Raw genomic sequence first — 17,753 nt, 5'->3', positions numbered from 1 at the left:
TATTCAACGTATCGACGAGCTGAAACAATCATTTTCACATTGAATGCTGTAAATGTGACAGTTTATTTGGCTGTCAGGTGGTGGATAGGTGGTGGAGAGTATTATTTCACAAATTTGGCGATACGTTACATGGCCAAACCCAAAAATCTATTATGAATGAGCATAATAGCGGTCAGCTAAAACACAGTGAGTTAGCATCGTGGGGAGCGTGGATGGTGCATCCGTCAGTGACCCAATCCAAGTAACCGACAACATGGCTGCAATAACCTGTTATATCTTTCCTCCACCACCTCACTCGGCAGCAAGCCATTCTCTCTCATAACTCCCTTCAGCAGCCTCTCATTACCACCTGCCCGATACGGATGTCCCCCCTCTTCATAACCATCAAATAAGTCATCGTTCTTCTCCCACCTGAAACACGACGCGATATTTCAATCAGTCCGGCTCATCTTCATAACTCTGCACCGAATCCACGCTCAAAACCTTCCGATCCCTTTGCGTCTGTCTTCCGCGTTACCAATATCTCGTCTCGCAGGGGCACAGCTCCACCACACTCCAGACGAAGCTCGACATTGCTCTCTTCTTCGTTGAGCCATCAAAGTGCGTTAAACCTTCATCATGGGACCTCCTTTGCCAGTACCAAAATATGAGAATAGGTTTTCCCCTTTTTTCCGGCAACAAACCAGCTGTGTTAAGATGTTAAAACACGCGCCTTTTGGCGTCCTCTGGTCTAACACAATGCATATATTATCTGTGTTTTTTTCGCATTCTGGCCACAAGTATTGTGGTTAATGCAGACATGATTCCTTGTAAAAGGTTTCAGTTTGGTGTTTTAATATCTTAACACCTGTTTTGTTTCTAGAAAAAAGGGGAACCTATTCTCATGCGTTAACCTACTAAACATTACGATGTAACCCGCAGTTATATCGTCCCGAATGCTGACGCATATAGGGGGCAAAGGTCAGATTACGGTGTGAATGTCATAACACCCGTCATGATTCGTTATAATTGAGATGTTGGATTTTCCTTTCTCATGCGCTCCGGTGCAAGTGGCCCTCGGTAGCAGGCACTGCTCATTACCTCCACCGTGCCACGTCTCCAAAAACCAACGCGGACTCGGGTTAGGATGTAAAGCTTGCCTTTAATACTCCAGATTCACGGTGATAAAAAGTACGCACAGCACCACACGAGGGCCCCGGTGGGACCCGGTACACCGCACGGGGACATCTCGCACACGCGGCCGACCTACCTCACCCACCACGGTCTAGGACTGCCATTAAATAGAACGCACACTATTTACACACAGAGGGCACACGGGGCACGCCGATGCTTGTACACTCACATGGAACAACATTGTCTAAAACGCTCAGAGAGCTGGTCACCGAGCCGAAAATACATTTAATTTTGGCAAAATATGCTTTCTAAACACAAGGCTGAATAATAGGTTTTCGGCCTTGAGCCTCGACAGCTTAAACCTGCAAAAGGTTACATTTTTCAGATTGGCAGCCAGGTTGTACAGAACCCCGCGCGCACAAACTGGTGCGCGCACGGCACACGCGACCACGGCACACGCGCACACGTGGGGTGGAATCGGCATGGCATGCACACACACACACGACGGCATGTACAGATGGCACGCACAGACGGCACACACGCATGGCACACGTACCACAGCTGGGGAGAAGGGGCGCGGCTCGTGGAATGGGGCAGCGAGGGCGAGCATGCGGGGCGCACGCCACTCATCGCCCACGTGGGGAGGAGGAACGCAAAGCGTACCAACACCTTCCGTTAAACAACACTAAACGCTATGGTTACTGCATAAGACATTCTTTTTTTTTCCAAACACATGGCACGAGCAGAGTACACACTACATTTATTAATCACTTCAGGTCCCTTAGCCCGTACGTCCGTCTGTTCAGAACGCGTCGTGATTACAGCCACGCCCGGTTACCACTCACGCTGCGGGTGTTCGCACCCAGGCATGTAACATCAGGCGTTGTTGTAGGGGAACACCTAGTCAACACGCCAACGTGGCCTGGCCTCTGTACAGGTGCACTCGGCCTTCCTGCCCATCAGGCCACCACCATGTCTGGCCTGAGGGGCAGATGGGAAGGTGAACAGTGTTGCCGTAATACAGGTGGCCCTGCACTGAAACCACACTATGAATGCATTGGAGCTGGTCTCTATAGGGATTTGTTAAATACACTGTTAAATACACTTTGAGTAGCTCCATGGAGCCTCAACCTTCTCTCGTAGTTATGATTGGGTTGTGGATGTGTGTGTTGATTTCGCTTACTCCACTAACAGGAGCTTGGCATTGAACAGTCTGGCATTGAACAACGTGGCCTTGAACATGCGTGCAAGCACACGTGTGCATGAATAAAGTTGCATACGCACACTCATTTGCATTCACCCACACGCATAGGTAAGCAGCCAGTAGGCATGCGGTCTGTTTGGCCCAGGTAACCCGCCCATTGTACCAAACGAAACCACCAGGTGGACCCGGGACATCATGCAAGCCCTGGCACCTTCCTGCATCGGATGCGTGGAAGCGCGTGCCGCCTTCGCCTGCCACCCGGGCCCCGTGTGGGCTTGGTTACCTCCATGCCCGTCATGCAGCCCTACTGCTCCTCCTGGTAGTTTTTGGCTTTTAAACCGTGTCCACATTCTGTACAAAACTGTTGTCCGAGGAAAATAGTTCACTTGAGAGGGAGCCCTGTGCAATGTTTCCCCCTTAAAAAATGAGCGGCCAAGTGTTGCATTTGCATTGGTTTTCTTTGCCCGAGGGTGGACTGGCTGTAAGAAACGAAATGTAAAAGTATGTCAAGGCTCAGGTAGAACCTCTTTCGGTTGCTCAAACTTTTGAAAACTGGTTTCTATTATTATTGCTTCCTTTGCCTTACGACCTTTAAACTGCTCGGCCTAAAGGTCGATGCTCAACCCAAGGACCCCCCCACTGCCCAGGCCCCGGGACCCACACTCGACGGCTGCCAAGCGGGTCGTTACGCCCGGATGGTGGCGCGGCTGATCATGTAGTCGGTGACGGGGCTGATGGGCTGCGCGTCGTTCTGATGGCTCCGCCTCTCTATGAACGCGGCGAGACGGGCGACGTCCAGCAGCGCGCCGGGGTAGGCGTAGCCCGGGCACTGCAGCCAGGGATCGAGCAGACAGGCGGAGCACGGGGGCGCCGCGTGTAGTCACCCTGCAGCAGGAGGCGCACGAACGATCGCGCCTCCTCGCTTACGCTCGCAAAGTACTCCTCCGGGAAGCTGTAATCAAGGCGGCAGATGTTGAGGCAGGTTTCATCGACGCTCTCGTCGAGGAAGGGCGACACGCCGCTGAGCAGCACGTAGGCCAGGACGCCGAGGCTCCACGCGTCGGTGCTGAGCGCCACCGGCTGGCCGCGCACCACCTCGGGCGAGGCGAACTCGGGGCTGCCGAGCAGCACGTGCACGTAGTAGTGCGTGGTGATCTGCACTGCCTCGCCCAGGTCCACGAGCTTCACCCGCACGGCGGACGGGCCCGACACCTCCACCAGGAGGTTCTCGGGCTGATGGTGCACGCGAGCAACACGGACAGACGATGCACGGACACCGCACACATTCGCGAAACTCCCAACTCGACGAGGTCGCCACCTCCTGGCTTGCAAAGGTATGGCAATACAGCAAATAGCTTAATTTCCATCTTTTATCTGTGTGGGCATTGAGTTTTGGCCCACCGAGTAATGAAGTTGGCCAAACAGTTCAATATAGGACCAGAGAACTTGGACAACTGTTGATGCCAATTCTGGCTGCCTGCGGTTTCCCGCGCCTCAATACGAAATCTGCGCATTACAAACTCTACAGCATTTTTATAAGTAATATGCATGAACAAAGCTATTTTAATAAATATATTAACAAGGTTCAATTACTGGAACATGTGACATGCCTTCTCTATGTGCCGGACAGGGCTCTATCAAAGAGGGTCTTTGGGTAACATTGGTTTGGAAGGCTTGGAATAAAGTCGAAATGTTACACATAATGCTCCACAACAGAGCATCGTGAGCTCATACAAAAATATCCATACTATCTACCATTCTCAACACAGGCTACAAACAGACACAAGATGCACATAAGCTGGCAACACTGCAACGAATTGAACAGAAGACAGGGATGCATTATACTGCACATGGATCACAGGCCGGATGCCCTGCATGCAGAGTTTTGCTAAGAATGGTCACCTTGATGTCCAGGTGGGCAATGCGACAATTGTGCAGGTATTGCAGCGCGTGCAAGGTGTCCCGCAGGTAGCCCGCCACGCTCTCCTCCGTCAGCTCTCCCTGTCGGACCACGTGGTCAAGCAAACGACCATCCGGCAGTCTGCATGACAAAGAGACAAAGATCCTCCTATAGCCTTAACAGACTGTTGGGGCAAGTTCTGTTAGCGAGTACCTATGATGACCAATATGCCACACGATGGTGTGGTGGCTAGCACTATGTCCAACCGCATTTGTCTCCCCAGTAGTGCCGTTCACACATCGCAACAGTTACTCATTTAAGGCTCAGTCGACCTATGGGAGGCCATGAGCAAGAATTGATAATTAAACCCATGTCGCTGGGTTTGTAGCAAAGTGCGCTAACCGCTTACACTACCGCTCCTGCCACAGACACGTGCACACAGACACGTTTACACGCAGTCGTACCTGCAGCACTGACGTGGCACGCGTGTACAGGCGAGATTGGCGATTTTTCAATGGGCAGCTTGTGTTGCACGAGCACTGGCTGAGAGAGAAAGGGTTAGGGAACGCGACTCACAGTTCCAGCACGAGCACGAAGCTCGACGGCGTCTCGTAGGTGTCCAGCAGCGACGGCAGCTGCGGGTGCTGCAGGTTGCGCAGCACGGCCGCCTCGTGCGCCACCTGCTCCTTCCGCTTCAGCTTCTTGCTCACGAACTTGGCCGCCACTTCCCGGGGGCTGCCCTTCTGCAGGCAGCGTCGCACCACCGAGAACCGGCCCCTGCGGCGGCACAGGAAACGACGTGGCGCGCTGAGGGCACCGTGCGGCTCGAACGTGGCAGTGGGGGGGGCTTCAGGGGGCAGCGGTGGGGGGTACGGTCAGGCGACGGGGGTCTCGCGCAGAGTGGAGGAGGGCCTCACCGTCCAATCTCAGCGAGCTCGGCGTAGGTGCTGTCGAAGTTGTCCTTCCAGACCGTACGCAATCCATCACTGCTGGCATCTGCACCGCGAAGGGTAATGACTTTTCACCATTACAATCCATAAATTGTGGCGACTCACACCGGCAAAGGTTACAGTGTGTTTTTTTTTTTACACAGTTGATGAGCACAGGCCCAACTCGTCATGCGGTTAGCAACAAACAGCACCATCAAAGTTATAACACATACATAGTGAACACGCGTCTTGAATTGAGCAAGTTTACTTTAACAGCTTGGGGAAAGATACCATGGAAGGAAATTCCAAAGTGCGACCGTGTGCTTGTGTCGGTGCGCGCCAGTGCCTGGGTCGCTGGGCAGGGCGATGAACGTGGACGGCTCGCTGGGCGAGCTGATCCCCCATGGGTTGCTGGCGCTCACTCGGAACTGATACTGCCCACCGGCACTGAGCTCCTCCACCAGCAGGAAGGTCTCCAGCGTGGAGGTCACCACGTGCTGCCAGCCTGGCATGCCTGCAAGATGCACGCGCCGTTACACCTGCTCCGTTGCACTGGCGGCACCGAGCGCGTCGCACGCGACATGCGACACATGTCACGTCTTACCTCGACGCATTTGAAAGGGCAGCCCCAGTGCCAAATGCCCCTGCGCGGCACAAGGTGACTCTGCACCTGGCCTGCTACTGGGAATTAGTTTGCCTGAAGAAGTTAATTATTGCTATTTGGCAAATTTGGACCATTATGCCTGCACCCAACGGCCCACACATTTCAAATGGTGTCAGGCGATCTTTAACATCCACTGTAAAGCAGGTGGAGCATTGTATTTTATGGTTAATACACCTGCAGTAATAACCAGGGCGGTGTGCCGGATTCAAACTGCGGACCTCTGCAACAAGCGGCGAACGCTGGGCCATGTGCTCCAGTGCCTACGCCATGTCCGCTCCCTGCACACAGATAAATCCTGCGCTGCGATTTCAGCTATAATCTGATGCATGAGGCACTTACACTGGCAATCTCTATGCTTAGTTGGTCTCCTGTGACAGACAGGGAGCGTTGAGAGTGAGTGCCCATACCCTCCTCGCGGTACTCCACGGTGTAGCTTGAGATGGGGCAGTTGCCGGTGCTGGCAGGCGCCGGCCACCGCAGGAACACAGAGGAGCTGCTCCGCTCCTGGGCCACGGGGCGGCCCGGAGCTCCCGGCACCCCTGCGAGCGCGAGACCACGGGGAGCCGCTCAGTCTTCGTGTTTGATGACGGACGGAGCATCGCACAAAAATAATAAATGAAGTGCGTCGCGGAGGAGGAAGAGGAGGGAGGAGGAATGGGCGTACCCTGCACGCGGAGCGTTGCCGACGAGGTGGAGGCTCCCACGTCGTTGCTGGCCACGCAGGAGTAGAGGCCGCCGTCTTGCGGCATCACGCTGTGGATCTTGAGCGTCGCCTCCCCGGAGTCACTGCAGGCCGCGACACCACGACCTCTCAGCATACGCCCCCCGCTCGGCCGCCACCCCTGCCCTCTCACACTCTTTTCCTTTTCACCAATTTTATTCGAACCCTGGTGAAATGGGCCGCCAGGCCCTCTCAGCATAAGCCGCTCCTACAAGTGGAATTGATGCGATTCCACATGACGGTGGGAAATGTAAACAATTGGGTGGAAACTTTTTATTGTGACGCTTTACCGAGGAGTTGTGTACAATCACCGTGGCGTTGGAGCAGGGGGTGTGCAGCCTTTTCGTTATTCGTGCTCTTGGTGTCATGTCTCAACAGTGAGGAGAGTAACACCGCCTTGTTTCTCAGGACAGCCCCAAAATATGACACTACAGAACTACTTCTGAAATCGCCAAAGGGATTCCTGCTCAAATGAGCAAGAAAACTGTGCTGATCTCTGGCTTCCAGCTGTGAGCCAGCAGGAGAAATTCCACACTGTTGACTTCCTCACAAAGTGGCGATCAATTAATTGACTGGTGCCGGGTGTGCGGGAGGTGAAGGCCAGCTGTGCGCGGCGACGCTCACCTGTACGCGAGCGTGTACTTGTTGCTGGGAGTGATGTTTGCCTGGCCTGGGCCCCGCCATACCACGGTGGCGCGCGGGCGGCCGCACACCTTGCACCGCAGGGTGGCTGTCTCGCCAATACCACAACTTGTATCCTGCACGGGGTGAAGGAACTCCGGGGCAACTGCACGACAACAACAACGACAGTGACAACAATGACAACAACAACGACAGTGACAACAATGACAACTACTACGACGACCGCAACAACGAAACAACAAGACGCTGCTGCTAGATTTGAGCTGTGTGCGGTGAACTCCAGACACACACGGGGGTTCATCTATATCAGCTGTCTAAGGGAACAGAATCCAATCATCATCGTCATCAGCCATGATCCATCCACTGCTGGATGAAGGTCTCCCCAAGCTGCCGTCACCTCTCACAATCTTGCGATTAAACAATACACCCAGCACCTGCACATCAACTAATCCAATCGCTCCATCTCCTCGGTGGACGCCCTCTCCGACGTGTTTCATTCTTGGGCTGCCACTCCGTTATGATTCTTGACCATCGTCCCTTCTAGCTGTGACGTATCCTGCCCAAGCGCAGACTTTTCTTAAAAATTAGAATTTTGCCTTTAACCTGCATTTGTTCTCTCCAGGTAACTCCTAAGCATGCATCTCTCCGTGTTTCATTGAACACACTTATCAAGTACAACATTTTGCGACAACGGGATTGGTGGAAATATGACGTGGCGAATATTTGTCTCACCTTCGTAAATGACGTTTGGATTCAGCAACTGAAAAATAAAAAGATGGAGATAAAAGTCAGGCTTCGGAATGCGCACTGAGAGACACCAGCTCTTCGTTACACGGAGATGGGAAGCAGAGTTACATCCCAGCAGCGCAGGTGCTCACTCGTAATGGAACGGGCTGCCGTGCTGAGCACCGATGATATCCGCGACCGGGCCGAGCTTTCTAAGTCTATCCACCCAAGCAGAGCCTGCTGTCAAGAGATACAGCAGCAGACACTGCTGCACATTCCCCCGACCCCACCAAACACAGCCCTCCACAGGACCCGACGTTAGGGGTGATGAGATTAGTCGCGTTGCTGTGGATAGAGTGCTGTTATGGCGAGGGCGGCCGTGCTGTGGTTAGGGTTGTTAGTGTCGCTACCTCCACGTTAGTGTTAGGCTGGGTCTCGTCCCACTCGCAGTCGGGAGAGACAGGAGAGTCCTGCCAGCAGCGTCCGCACAGCAGGAGGCAGGAGGCAACGGGGAGGTTGGAGTGGTAAGGAGGCAAAGAGACAGGCAGACAGGCACACACACAGGCAGTAACCGACACAGACAGGCAGACAGAGCTACTAACGAGCCGATTAGGGACAGACACGCAGTGTGCAAACAGTGGCAAAAACGATGCAGGCCCGATATTAACGATTGTAGTTCAAGGCAGTAAATCCAGATGTGTTAGTACGGAAGAAACAGATGGAGAACAAGACTTTAGTTCTGATAACATTCCCAGGTGAGCCCTCTGTTTCACTCCCCACCTTGACGATGACGCGGTGAGGGTCGCGGCTCTTGTGTGGAGACTCATCCGAGCGACCTTCGCCCCGACTCTCCCTCCGGCGTAACCGGAACGCAGCGTGCCACGACGGGGACTTCCTGTGAAGCGACCAGCACCATGACACATTCACAATCGCACACAACAACAGTCATACACAACAACAGTCAACACAGCACACACACACACACAGAGCACACACATAACAACAACTCACACACAGCACAAACTTACACAACACACACCGACAACACAGAGTGCGCACAGAATAAACAGAAATCGCATGGCACCCTCCCCATTGCCCCCGTCCCCATTTCCCCATCCCCGTGGACCCCCCACACTGTGACGTAGCCTCACCTGACTCCGTATTCGCTGGAGACCTCCCTAGCGGCGCTGCCGCTGGAGCCTTGCCCCGCGTGGCCCAGCACGTGGCCCGGAATCCAGCCCTCCGCGGCGGGGCAGGTGGGGGTGGCGGCGCGGTACACCAGGTAGAGGTTCTGCTGGTTGGTAGCCAACACCTGCACCACCTCGCCCTGGGCCACGCTCACCTCGTCCTCGCGCACGGCGCGGTAATCGGCCGTCACCAGCATGCAGGCGCCGCCGCCGCCAGAGCTCCCGGTGTCCTCCCCCTGGGACTGCAGGCGCCGGCAGGCGGACATTAGCGGAGTCTCGCTCTTACACAAATACCGGTGTCCGCACATGAGGCCTTATGAGCCATCTCCCTATCAGATTGTTCTTCTGTCGCTGCTGCTACTACCATCAGATTCGCTTGTTGATTCCTCCACCCACGGTGAGGACTTTGGCTATGAAACCGCCTGTTTCGTGTTATCCACACTGTTCAACCACCACACTGCTGGTCACAACAACCCACTCACCCACTTACTCACCCACTTACTCACCCACTCACCAACCTACTCACTCTCTTACTCACCCACTCACACCGCTTTTTCCCTCTCCCTGCTCCACTATAGAATTGCCCTCCCATGATCTCTTCCCAAGCTTACTCAATTCAAACTAAAACTAAACTATATATTTAGTGACATTTTAACACGTAGGGCCCATTGAGCTATATAACTCATTTTCAGCAGTGACCTGGCCACAAATGATAGCTCAAGGAAGTGGCTTATCACGTGGAAATTAATCGCAGCCAATACTCCCAACGCACATTTCTAAATCCAGAGGGAACAACCTAAGGACCCAGAGAAAAATCCAAGCGACCACGGGGAGAACATGCAAACTCCAAATATACAGGTGTCAGGGTTGGGATCGAACCCACGACATCCTGTATACCAGGCGAGGTAGCTAACATCTCAAGAAACATGTTAAATCTTAACTATTAGGACTTTTGATCGTGATGTTTGTTGCTGGTCGTATGGCATTTTTAGCCTTTGCTTGGCAACTTGTAAAAAAAGAAACATGATAGTCTAAAACTCTCGCAGGTCTGACTTCGGTACGGCATACAGCTTCACGACACATACGGCTCACGTGAGCTGCAGAGAAGCAGAAAACACACGCACAACGTGTGTGAGTTTACAATGGATACGGGGTGTGCGTGCATCCGCCACTCACCCCGGTGCTCTGCAGCGAGTGCTCGCTGGTGGTGGAGCAGTTGCTGAGTCTGTCCGCATCACGGCCAGAAGGTGGCCGTCTGGCGCGCCGCGGCAGCGAGTCCCCGTCGCCGGGAAAGCTGAACACCCCATGCCGGTTGGCCGGCGACGCTGGGTCCGTGCTCCAGAAAGAGGTTTTGCCGGAGCTGGAGGAGGGGCTGGGTGGAGGAAAGGGGCTCAACGGGGGCAGCGATAGGTCCCTGGGGAGACGGGCCGGGGAGGAGTACGCGGAGCGGAGAGGGGACCCCCCGTCTGGCGGAGGACTGCCCGGTGGCGGCTTGCCCTGGGGCATGGCGTTTCCAACGCCCTGCACGCCGCGCGTCTCGGCCTCCTCCAGGCTCGTGCCCGAGCCGGACGAGCCATGCAGGCCGCTGTCCGTCCTCCGAATGCTGCCGTGCGGGACTTCCGTGGCCCCCGCTCGCTCCTTGGGCTCCCCGCCAGCGCCGGGTGACAGCAACGCCGGGGCCGAGCCCTTGTGTTCCAGCCCGCTCGGTGAGCGCAGCGTGGGAAAGCCGGAGTTGTGGCCGACGGCCTCGCCGCCGGACCCCACTGTTCCCACGGACGATGCGCCCGTGATAGGGCCGTCGCTCTCTTTTAAGCTCAGGTGGTTGAGCGCCGGCAGAGAGGTGTTCCGCCCGACAGGGGAGGGGGCCTCTTCAGCCCCAGAACCCTTGACCGTCGCTGCACCCCCTCCGCTGTAGGCAGCCATGGAGGAGAGGGGACGAGGGGAGGCGCCGACTCCGGGCACGGGGGAGGACCCCGCAGGTGGGCGCAACCGGCCCAGGCTGTTGTAGTTGCCGTTGCCCTGGCTCCTCTGGTACTCGATGGGCGATACGAGCGCTGCGGAGAAAAGGGACGCGGGCGAACGACGTTAAGAGCGAGCGCCGTGTGTGAGCGCCGGTTTGCTGAGAGGCCGGCGGGCGGGGTAAATGTTCAACTTGCAATCATCGCAAAAGAGATGTGTCCATCTCAAGGAACTTGCAGGGGAAGTATTTTAATTTATGAATACAAAATAAACACAAGCGAAACATCAAGGCAAGTGCGGTATGTGGGGAAGGGACTCGGCAGACGTGACCATGCTGGAAACACGAAGAGAATTTGAAGGTCGTGAGTTTGCTGGGGAGTTTCTTTTTTACAAGTGCGTATGACGCTCTCTGCCACGTGGCGCACTGCGGTCACTAGCAATACAAAATAAAAAGTAAAAGTGCACAAAAAAGCGTGGAGAGATGCATGCTTGGAATTGCACCGAGACGCAGAGAGGAAGACGTGGATCAGAGAATCTACGCAGGTTAATGACAGCAACCAAACCGTTAAGGCTTGGGCAGGACGCGTCATGAGAAAGGACGATGGACGACTGATAACGGAGCGGCGGCCAAGGAGCGGAACGTGTCCAAGAGGGCGTCCACCGAGGAGATGGAGTGACGACATTGGTGCGTGCGCAGGTGCCGGAAGGATTATTGTGTTGTTGGTGATGGCAGTGTGGGGTGGACTGGTCTCGGCTCGTGACACCGCTGGAGTTGCTTCTTGCCTTTGAGGAAGTTGTGCTGCGTCTCAAGGAGCTGGGAGAGTTCGTGCACCCAGGTCTGCCGCGCCTCGGGGCTCGACGCCTGCAGCAGGTAACGCTCGCCGCCCCCCGAGCCGCCACCGCCGCTCCGCCACGCCACCGCAAACTTACACGGGTCGCCCTCCACGTCCATCTGCAGGGCCAGCTGGCTTATCTGTCGGCGCAACGCGGGGGAGGGGGGGGGCACAACGGCACTCGTTTGGGGGGGGGGCGCAGCAGCTGGCGGACTGGTGTGCCGGCGGCATGGGGTGTTGTGGCGCGGCGTTGTGGCACCGTCTTGGTTTTCCCTCTGCATCGTCGAGGACCGTCGCTTGCGACCGAGAGACGGTGGAGCGAGAAGGCCGTTCGAGCCTGATGAAGGGGTGACGATCGAGCGGTCGGGTGGCTTGGATATCGACCCGCGATAGCCAACGCGATGAGAGTAACTGAGAGTCTCTGGCACGCGATCCTAATTTATTGGTTGCGTGGTTACGGCAGGAACGCCGCACAATCGCGTTGTTCGTTGAGATGTAACGATACGAATGCTTCCCACGCAGCCATGACTAATCCCAGCTCCGCACGAGTGCAGGTGACACCCTGCTCGTTTACTTGATCTGAAAATCTTCTGCAGATTAAAAAAGAAAAGATTTCCCTGCTCACGGGAATTAACATTAGACTGTGGGCTCAATGACGTGAACGCTAATCATCCGTAATTATACAGCCTAAACAAACGCAGCAGCTATCTGCAGTTACGTTCATATCGGCGCGACTACGGGGGGGGGGGCACTTCCAGCACTTGGCGTGCTGCATCAAGCGTCGCAGGTGTCGAAAGGATTGATTGTTTAGGAGTAGTGTAGGGTCGTGCTCAGTTTGACAACCCAAGTGTTTCCATTTACACCACTCAGCCCCGAAACACACGGTAAAATAAGACAACCAGTGTGCACACATCTCTGCACGAGATGACGAACACCCCTCATCTGCAGGATTATTGCTAAGTGGCATAATTGAATTTAAATGTGTAAAGCAACCACATTATGCAGCACAAGTAACGTGAACCGCACCAAATCTCCGCTGAAGCTCGGTGATGCGCAGTGCACGTGGTGCGGCCGGCTCTGACGCTGAGATGAAAGCAGACGTCACTAATCCAATAACGGAGCATGACGTACGCAGTACAGGCGCACCCAGCGTGTGTGTGGGAAGCAGTGATGAACTCGAGTTGTTGGGGTTGTGGTGCAGTGTGCTACCACTGCGCCCCAAACTCCAGCTCGATTTCTGCTCGGTGTCGAATATCTAAACCGGTCCTGGGCCTCTTCTAGATCAACTCAGCCTTAAATGAATACCTGGTGCGGTGTGTAAACACTAGTAATGGGAACACAAAGGTAGCCTGGCGTGGCGTCGTGCTAACCACACCACCCACTCATGTGCCATGTTGCCCTTCATAGGTTCTCGCAAACAGCATTACACCAATAACCTGTTAGTGGCTATAGGGGGATCTTTGTACGTGTGTGTGGTGTGGATATTTGCCGTGGGTGTGTTTGAGGAGTGTGGTGAGTGCGCATGTGGAGCATGTGCGAAGTGAAGATGTAGGCAGTGGGTAAGTGTAGAATGTGCAGTGAAGAGATTTGCGGCGAGTGTGTACGCTCAGCATGTACGTGCAGTACGTGCAGTACGTGCGGTACGTACGGTGGGCGTGCGTGCGCGTGTGTGGGTGGTGAGGGTGACGCGACCACGGTGCCTGCCTTGATGCTGTGCTTGAAGAGGAACCCTGGCAGGGAGAAGCCGCGCTTGCGGTCCAGTGGCTCGCTGAAGATGAGGATTTGCTCAAAGAGGAAGAGGCGGCGCTCCTTGCTCCGCGCGAGCAGCCCGGCATCTGTCTGGCTCACGAGCAGCGTGTCCTGCAGCACCAGGCGGCCCTGGGCCGTCAGCTTCCCCTGCCGAGAGGAAGTGGGTGTCGGAGGTGACGAACATCCTGAACACCCTCTGTGACACCCCGAGTATCGCAGGGCTTTTGCCTCCCTCCTAACTCTACGATCCGGCAGGCACAACAGTTTAACCCTCCCGAGGGATCAAACCCACACAGGACACAGAGCTGCTTCAGCATGGAACTATCTCCCAGAACAACCCACTCGTGTCGCCAGTCCCAGCCAATTTACATGAACGGTCGTGTGTACCACTTACTTCTGTATTTATGTGTGTGTTTGACTGGGTGTGGTATTCATTGTATTAATGCAAACTGCATAATTAATATATTTAGAATGTAACGCAATACCCTGGTTACAATTGCAAACAAGACGTTCCAAACGAGATGTTCCGGCTCAAGGGATTTTCCAGGTGAAATATTGTAGAAAATAAAAAAGATGAAATGTAAGCCCCATGCTCGCTTCACGTGTTACATGCGACAGCGCGGGGGTCTGGGTTTGGGAGAAAGCGTTCGTCCGCGAAGATCAACGGAGAGCGCAGGCGACGACGTGGGGCGACGCACGCTCACCTCGAATCCCTGCAGCCGCCCCACGGTCATCATGTCGTTGCATCGCTTGGGCACCACGCACATTACCTCCACCGCTCTCTGCAAGGAAAGGGGATGGCGCCAACGGTGAGACGGGGCACATTGCACCACTCTCCAGAAATAGACACGAGCCGGGCACCGCTACTGGGATCGAGCTGCGTTTGATGGAGCCGCCCTCCTCCTTCGCGCCGCGGCGGACCGCAGCGCTTTACACCTGCCAAGCGACTAACATCACACCTCGCCTCAACATGTTAAAAAGGGCACCCCCCAGAGCTAGCTGCCCCTGTGGAGCACGAAATAATTTCAGCACCTGACCTGCAAGTGGGCATTGGTCTACCAGTAGTGTAATCCCAATTGCGTAGTTTTGCAGATAACTTTTAGAATTCGGAAAATTTGGAAAGTGACGCCAGCACACAATGGCGGTGTCTCTTAGAAGGACATTGCAGGATCTTTAACGTCCACCATAGAGCAGACGGCGCGTATCTTATGGTAAATAGCCCCACAATATTAACCAGGGTGGCTCGCCGGATTCAAATCACAGACCACTGCAACAAGCATCAAACATGCTACCGCTGTATGAGATCTCTTTTACCAGTGGCAAAATATAATAGTAGGTTTTTACCCTTTTAACTGGTACAAAACTGACACCTTTATTCAAGGCATCATGTTTGCAATGACCATAACACAAGTAGTCAAAAAAAGCAAACAAAAAGAAGCAACTCTGATAATGATAATAATATGCACTGTCCTTGATAATGATAATAATATGCACTGTCCTTGACAGTGCATATTATTATCATTATCAGAGTTGCTTCTTTTTGTTTGCTTTTTTTGACTACTTGTGTTGTGGTCATTGCAAACATGATGCCTTGAATAAAGGTGTCAGTTTTGTACCAGTTAAAAGGGTAAAAACCTACTATTATGCTACCGCTGGGCGGGCCCAGGAGTGGCTCTCACCTCCAGTTCAACAGTGTCCAGCTCCGCCCGACGTGTGTACTTGAGGAAGTCCTGCACACAGGGAAGCGACATCGCGTGAGATTCTGGAGGAGACTACACACGCCACGGCCGATTGTTTTTTTGTGTGTGATTGAAGTCGGCAGCGTCTCGCTAGCTGCTACACCTTGAGAAGCAGTTGGTACTTCATGATGCGCTGCACGGGCTTGATGAGCAGGTCGGTGAGCTGCAGCCGGTGGCCCATGCGCTGCTTGAGGTCCTGCGAACAAACGCACGCACACCAGCTCAGCAGGAGAATCAGCTGATCTGTGGGGTTAGACATGTGGGATTATCCTCTGGGGTGGCAAGGTGGTGCAGTGGTAGCACTGGTGCCTCTCAGCAAGAAGGGCCTGGGTGTGATTCCCGACTTGGGCACCTGTCCGTGTGGAGTTTGTATGTTCTCCCCCTGTTCTGCGTGGGTTTCCTCCCAGAACTAAAGAAACCACACAATGTAACTGGTATTTGCCAAAACATCCCAATGCTGATAAATTACCTTCAATTTAAAATTGCAGATCATTTTTCATTTTCCCCCCAAACATTACCACAAAACTTGTCAGGACCCTCCTGAACAATAGTATTGAGTCTCAGGCTTTGCTGGGTAAAATCACATAATAATAAAATGATGATGATATCCTCACCTCGAAGTAGGTGTCTATGTACTCGGAGACGATGTGCTCCGACTTGGGCTTGTTCTGGCAGTACACGATGTACATGTGCAGCCTCCGCTCCTGCAGCACACGCACACACATGCACGCACACACGCATGCACACACATGCACGCATACACATGCACGCAGACATGCACGCAGACACGCACGCACACACACACGTACCACACACGCGTCAAAGTGAACAAAACGAAGCAGTGCCAGGTGGAGATGGAAACGACGAACAAACGAAATGGATATTGAGAGATACAGAGCGCGCGTGAGGACTCACGTGCTTAATGAAGAGGGAGGCCAGTCTCTCTGGCTGCTCCAGGCTCCTCTGTAGCTCCGCCAAGAAAAATCTAGGGTGGGAATACGGAAGCACAAAGCATACAGAGAGAGGGATTCGTGAGTGAGCGCACGGCAGCCTCATTGGCATTCCTCACTTTGCACGGAGCCGACGCGGTGGCCCCACGGTGGGGTCAACGTGGTGGTGGTGGCCCCACGGTGGGGTCAACGTGGTGGTGGTGGCCCCACGGTGGGGTCAACGTGGTGGTAGTGGCCCCACGGTGGGGTCAACGTGGTGGTGGTGGCCCCACGGTGGGGTCAAGGTGGTGGTGGTGGCCCCAAGGTGGGGTCAAGGTGGTGGTGGTGGCCCCAAGGTGGGGTCAAGGTGGTGGCCCCAAGGTGGGGTTAAGGTGGTGGCCCCACGGTGGGGTCAAGGTGGTGGTGGTAGCCCCACGGTGGGGTCAACGTGGTGGTGGTGGCCCCACGGTGGGGTCAACGTGGTGGTGGTGGCCCCACGGTGGGGTCAAGGTGGTGGTGGTGGCCCCAAGGTGGGGTCAAGGTGGTTGTGGTGGCCCCAAGGTGGGGTCAAGGTGGTGGCCCCAAGGTGGGGTTAAGGTGGTGGCCCCACGGTGGGGTCAAGGTGGTGGTGGTGGCCCCACGGTGGGGTCAAGGTGGTGGGCGGCCTTACTCGCGGTGCCAGTCGTAGATCTGCAGGATGTTGCCAAACACGATGCGGTCCTTTCCCTTCATGTCATCTGGCACGCCCTCCTCCTTCATGTGCGCCATGTATCCCTGCCAAGATGCACGCACGCACGCACGCACTTACATACAGCGGGCTGTAGGAGAGGGAGTGGGGAGAGAGGGAGTCAAGTGGTGGGGGGGGGGGGTGGAGGTGGCAGTGATCGGGTGGCTCACCTCCACCACGAGGCCGAGGTCGCGCACGTAGTCTGCCTCCGTGTCCACCAGCTCCTTCAGCACCAACCTACACACACACAGGCACGCAGGTGAACACACACACACACAGAGGAACGCGTGTGAAGAGGAAAGATAAGAAATCCCCCACAGAGCTTTGACAGCGTTGGGGCAAGTGCTATGAGGGAATAGATGGCCAGCACCCCACACCTAGCCGCTTTTGTCTCCCCAGTGGCGATGTTTTCACATCACACTAGGTACTCAGTTGAGGCTGAGATGACATAAGGGAACCCAGGACTGTTTCAGAAAACTGTCACTAGCTTTGGCCTTGAGTGGGTTCGTTGTGTAGCATGCTAATTGCTGCACTACGGCTCGCCACAAACACATAGGCACGCACACAAAACTGCGCAAGTGAACACAAAGTGAGGCCATGTGCAGGCCGCACCCCGGTAGGTGATGTCTACCAGTGGGTGCGTGTTGGGGGGGAGTGAGAAGCGGCTGGATCGCACAAATGTTGCCAACTCCCTTCCTGTGGGCGTCGAGGAGTAGCCGTACCCTGGCTTG

At 54.8% G+C, this 17,753-nt stretch overlaps 1 protein-coding gene across 1 annotated transcript in view; it reads right to left on the bottom strand.

Moving 5' to 3' along the window:
• Positions 1-1,121: 1,121 nt before the first annotated feature.
• Positions 1,122-17,753, bottom strand: part of LOC133361567 (triple functional domain protein-like) — a 77,400-nt gene continuing 60,768 nt past the window's right edge. Inside the window, 23 exon segments of the mRNA XM_061580494.1 lie at positions 1,122-3,181; positions 3,184-3,550; positions 4,220-4,358; positions 4,794-4,994; positions 5,135-5,213; positions 5,493-5,660; positions 6,218-6,349; positions 6,475-6,596; positions 7,156-7,318; positions 7,906-7,933; positions 8,310-8,369; positions 8,680-8,794; positions 9,051-9,328; positions 10,263-11,140; positions 11,829-12,018; positions 13,583-13,774; positions 14,332-14,409; positions 15,307-15,357; positions 15,470-15,562; positions 15,981-16,070; positions 16,282-16,351; positions 16,966-17,069; positions 17,193-17,259. Of these exon segments, the coding sequence (XP_061436478.1) occupies positions 3,003-3,181; positions 3,184-3,550; positions 4,220-4,358; positions 4,794-4,994; positions 5,135-5,213; positions 5,493-5,660; positions 6,218-6,349; positions 6,475-6,596; positions 7,156-7,318; positions 7,906-7,933; positions 8,310-8,369; positions 8,680-8,794; positions 9,051-9,328; positions 10,263-11,140; positions 11,829-12,018; positions 13,583-13,774; positions 14,332-14,409; positions 15,307-15,357; positions 15,470-15,562; positions 15,981-16,070; positions 16,282-16,351; positions 16,966-17,069; positions 17,193-17,259 (3,844 nt within the window). The 3' untranslated portion in view covers positions 1,122-3,002.

Source organism: Lethenteron reissneri, unplaced genomic scaffold (assembly GCF_015708825.2).
Source record: "Lethenteron reissneri isolate LAM-NWPU_2019-01 unplaced genomic scaffold, ASM1570882v1 scaffold_1143, whole genome shotgun sequence".
NCBI lineage: Eukaryota > Metazoa > Chordata > Hyperoartia > Petromyzontiformes > Petromyzontidae > Lethenteron > Lethenteron reissneri.
This window is presented reverse-complemented; position numbering and strand designations above follow the sequence as displayed.